The 4,433-nt window shown below is 60.7% G+C and overlaps 1 protein-coding gene across 5 annotated transcripts in view; it reads right to left on the bottom strand.

Moving 5' to 3' along the window:
• Positions 1 to 130: 130 nt before the first annotated feature.
• The window catches only part of NSMCE1 (NSE1 homolog, SMC5-SMC6 complex component), a 32,994-nt gene continuing 28,691 nt past the window's right edge, over positions 131 to 4,433 (bottom strand). For all 5 annotated transcript variants that reach the window (XM_067706331.1, XM_067706335.1, XM_067706334.1 and 2 more), the window contains 3 exons: positions 1,775 to 1,891; positions 827 to 947; positions 131 to 348 (listed from right to left, as the gene is read on the bottom strand). In XM_067706331.1, the coding sequence (XP_067562432.1) occupies positions 269 to 348; positions 827 to 947; positions 1,775 to 1,891 (318 nt within the window). In that variant the 3' untranslated portion in view covers positions 131 to 268. The remainder of the gene's footprint in view (positions 349 to 826; positions 948 to 1,774; positions 1,892 to 4,433) is intronic.

Genomic DNA, 4,433 nt, shown 5'->3' with positions numbered 1-4,433 from the left:
AGCAAGTGGCCTCGGACGGTGCTGGGCAGGAGGAGCTCTGCCAGCCTCACTCCGGAGCCCAAGCCGGGGGGCTCCCAACTCTCAGTGAGCTCCAGGAAAGAGGGGCACCCAACCACAGATGAGGCCGAGGTGGCTGCTTAGTAAGTTTATTCCAAACCTGTTAACAAGTGAACGTAAAAGATAAAGGACGTGAATCACGGGAAACACGAAACTGATGCCTCTCTTCCAAACGGGGCGTGCCGGTCACTCCCCTGAAGGCGGTGGCCGGCTAGTGCTGCCTGGATCGCAAGGACCTTTTGTTCGATTTGGAGATGCTGGCCTCCCTCTCCTTCTCGGGGTCAAAGACTTCTGTATGCAGAAAAGCCAGAAAATACTGTGAACGGTGTGGCCGGCTGCCATCCACAGCCACGGCTGTGTGCCAAGGACTCTGTCCTATGGGACATTCTACTCTCCAGGAAGGCAGAATTAGTCCCAGTTGACAGATAAACAGAGGGAGCTGGGGACACCGCTTATACCTCCCCTCCCGAGACAGCTGCCGGGGAGAGAGCCTCGTCTACACCAGACCCTCACATGCCTCAGGATGTCTACCAGGGTCTAGGGAGCCCTGTGGAACAGGGCAAGCAAAAGCTGGCCTCAGCTTACAGCAGAAGCTGCTTCAGCGTGTGCAGCTCGGGTCCTGCGCACACGTGGCAGCTCTGTTGGCGCACCCTGCCTCCCTGCCCCCCGTGGCCCCTCAGGGCCACGCACCACAACTCGGGCACGCTCGCAGCCCTGCCAGCCCAGCCGCCCAGAGGCCAGGAGGAGACAGCGGCTTAGGGACACGAACCTGGTATCTCGTGGGGCCAGTAGTCGTTACAGTGGGGGCAGCGCGGCTCCGAATGGGACTGGAAGTACTTGGCCACACAAGGCAAGTGCATCCTGATTCCACAGGTCTCGCAGCTTTGACCCTGAAATGAGAAAGGTGATGGCCGTGGAGCCCGCCGTGTTCATAAACCTTCAGGAAACTGCAAGGAAAACGTCCCGCAGGCTCAGTATTTTTGTCTTCTAGGCCCCAGATTAATAATAAGAACAACCCGTAAGTCTAACTTAGTGCAGTGAGTTTTAGTAAAGAATCTGACGAATGAGCACACGGGGAGGAAGCTCAAGGCTCCAAAGGCCGGAGCGCGGCAGCGAGAGCGGCAGGCCAGGCCCTTGGAGCAGCAAGGCTAGTCCCAGGCTCCCAGCACGTGTGGGTCCTGCAGTGGGCGTGAGGACGGCCGCTTTGCAGAAGGCACTTTAGCAACGTGGAGCAAAGCTTTCAACAGTCGTGTGTGCACTCTGTTCCAGAAACTCCACTCCTAGTAATTCAACCCAAGAAAACAACCAGGTGCCCAAGGATGGACGTGCAAAGAGGCCTATCCCGGTGTAGGTGACGATCGCAAAAAGATAAAAAGGAAACAAACATCCAGCACCGGTCCAGCTGCTCTGCTCTGCAGCCCTACAAAGTACACAGGGGAAAACAGATGACAGGGAAACCATGGTTGAGACGGAAAGGTGTTCACCACACAGCTGTTGAGATAATATGGACCACACAGAAGACCTCTGAGAGCCTTATCTGGAAAAAAGTAGAAAGAGCCCTGGGACGAGAACAGAGGGACCAGGGAGGAGAGGCGGGCCTTCGTGTGCTCATCCTCAGACACTTCTGCGGAGACGCCCATCTTCTGCTCACGCTGGAGGAAGGCCTGGGGCCCAGAGAGAGAGTTCTAGAAAGTACCCGTCCCCGGCCCTGCGGTACCTGGATGAGGAGGCTGTGACAGATGGTGCAGACCTTCACGGCGTCGGGGTACGTCTCCCGGATGTACTGCTCCATCTCCAGGATGGCCCGGCCGTGCAGGGTGAACTCCCCTTCCTTCTGCAGGGACACAACAGGAAGACGCATCTTTTATGAAACTGGCACACCTGGCCCTCTTCCCACCCTGTATCTCTGCTCCCATGGCCCGAGGCCCAGAAACGGGGAGAGGTCCACATGCCCCTCGCCGCACACGCTTTCACCAACCCCAGTCAACAGGCATCCACGCCGGCCTCTTGCAGAACCTCTAGTGGGGAAAACTTAGGTAAGACCTAAAAGGAAACCGAGGCAAGGACCCCCGCCCCCGCATCTTCTTGGCGCCTTCCTTGTGCCTTCACAGATGGGAATCATGGATCTTGCACGGCAGCCCCACGTGTGAGGCCTGCCCAGCCCCCCAGATGAGGACAGAGGCCGGGAAAGGGAGGCAGTGATCCCACAGCATGAACTCCACCCCCTACCCAAGCGCCCACTTCTTCCTCTCCTCCCCAGAGCCCCCCAGCCCCACCCCCAGGGAGCAGCACAGCAGGTGCCCCCAGCCCTGCTGCCTGGAGCCTCCGAGGGGACCATCCGTGATCACTTCCAGCCGCGCCACTTTACGGGCAACGCTGGAGACGGTCCAGGGAGGCCCCCGGCGTGGCTGGGTGGCATGGCTGGTGGGGCCTCCCGGTTCCCCCAACCAGACACGGTGGAAAGCCAGGACGTACAGAAAACCTGGCTGCGGTAACTACCCTACGGCCAGCTCACAGGGCAGAGGCAGGGGTCACAGAGGCCCACGGACGTTTATTCATGAAAGCCGACTAGTGAAGCAGGAGATGAACCTCTTAACCGTGTTCGTTCCCCTCCGCTGTCCGCGCTGGGGGAGGAGGAGCTGCCGGTAGGGCTCCTGGGCAAAGGGCGCTGGAGGGCCGGTGGGGCCGGTGGGCAGGCCGACGTTGCAGGCTTCAGGAGAAGCCACTACCGAAACCTGCGGCTGCTGGGTCAGCCCAGCACTCCTTCGTGTCTCCGCTCTTCTCCACCTGACGCCTGCAACGAGCGGGGCCCACTTCACACCCCCTCCCCACCGTAAGCCAGCCAGGAAGTGCATTCACTCTGGGCCTCCAGTGGCAGGTGGGCCACCACCCAGAGGGAGACACGGCAAATGGGCGCAGTCAGAGAGCAGGAGCGCTGACCGTGGAAAGCAGGGCGGGCAGGCAGGACGCAGCCCGGGGACTCAAACAAGTGGACGGGGGCCCGGCACGAGGCGCTGGTGTCCCGTGCCGCAGGCTGTCGGGCCAGCCAGGAAGTGGACAGGAGCTCCGTGCCCCTCAGGTGCTGGGCACGGGAGGGCGGGCCTCCCAGGCTGCCCTGGGTCCTGTGGCTGCTACCTTCTCAAAAGCTCCCCAGTCCGTAACAATGCTCCATGTCCACGGCCACCCTCCCCCTCCTAACCGCCCTCTGGGCCCACCCTTGCCCTTCTGCAACCCTGTCCAGCGACCTGAGCTCTGCGAGGCCCAGCCCTGTGATGCTCCGCCATTCTTAGGCTGAAGAACCAAACCCCTTACTGCCCACCTCCAGGCGCACCTTGTCCCCTCTTCCAGAGCGCCCAGCCGCAGCTCCTTGCGCCCACCATGCCCACTCGGGCACAGGCTGCTCCTTCTGCCCTGGACCATGGTCCCCACCCCCAGTCCAGGTGCCTTCTATCCAGCCTTCAGCTGAGTGTCACTTCCTCTGCAGAGGGAAGGTTCCTCTGTTAGCGCTGTCATAAAACCCTGTTTCCTCTCTATCTGTAAAACTACTTCAGCGAGATGCGGGGCTGACCTCCGGCTCCCTCCCCAGACCGTGGGCCGGCCCAGTTTTGCTCACTCTGTGTCCCCAGCACGTGATGCGAGGCCCAGCGCTCGACAGTGCTGTGATAAACGTCTAAGGGAAGAGTTGCATCGACCCTTGCATCGATCCCAATGCAAGCCCGAGGCTGGGGTGAGCAAGTTCAAGTTCAGAGTCAGGCTCGAGCTGCAGTTACTAAACGTCTTCTAGCTGCCTGAGACTGCCCGGTGCTTACTGTTCATGACCCCACTCATCCTCAGGGCCCCGTCACCGGGACAGGCGGCCTGCCCTGGATTTCCAAGGAAGACCCAAACCCAGGTTATCTCCCAGGCCTCACAGCCATCCTTTGAGCTGGGATCCTGCAGTGGGGACTGGTCCCTAGGGTGTGCAGAGATGCAGCTGCCAGCAGACACCCAAGCTCCAAGGATCAGTGCTTTCTCTGAGGCCTCCTCCATATCTTGGGGCTCGCCTGCTGACCCTGACCACCCCCTACTCCGCGGCCCCCTGAGGGGCTGCACAGGTGCCTCAGCACCTCCGTACCCTGTGCAAGGCCAGGGCGGACGGAGCCTTGCGCAGGGTACCGGGCAGGGCTCTCCAGGTACTTTCGTAACAAAGTGCCGCCAGGTGACATTCCCCCACAGCGTGGCTTCTGAGGAAAGTCCCGTTTCTGAGAGGCTGAGGATAAGACTCAGACATGGTCCCTCCGGTCAAGGTGCTGCCCCAGGAAGACTGGTCGGGGAACTGGCCAGCACTCACCTCGCAGCCCCTCAGCTGTTCCTCGAAAAGTGCCACAGAACTCACC

The sequence above is a fragment of the Pseudorca crassidens genome, chromosome 15 (assembly GCF_039906515.1).
Source record: "Pseudorca crassidens isolate mPseCra1 chromosome 15, mPseCra1.hap1, whole genome shotgun sequence".
In the NCBI taxonomy this organism is placed as follows: Eukaryota; Metazoa; Chordata; class Mammalia; order Artiodactyla; family Delphinidae; genus Pseudorca; species Pseudorca crassidens.
Note: the sequence above shows the minus strand (reverse complement) of the source record. Positions and strands in the feature narration are given on the sequence as shown.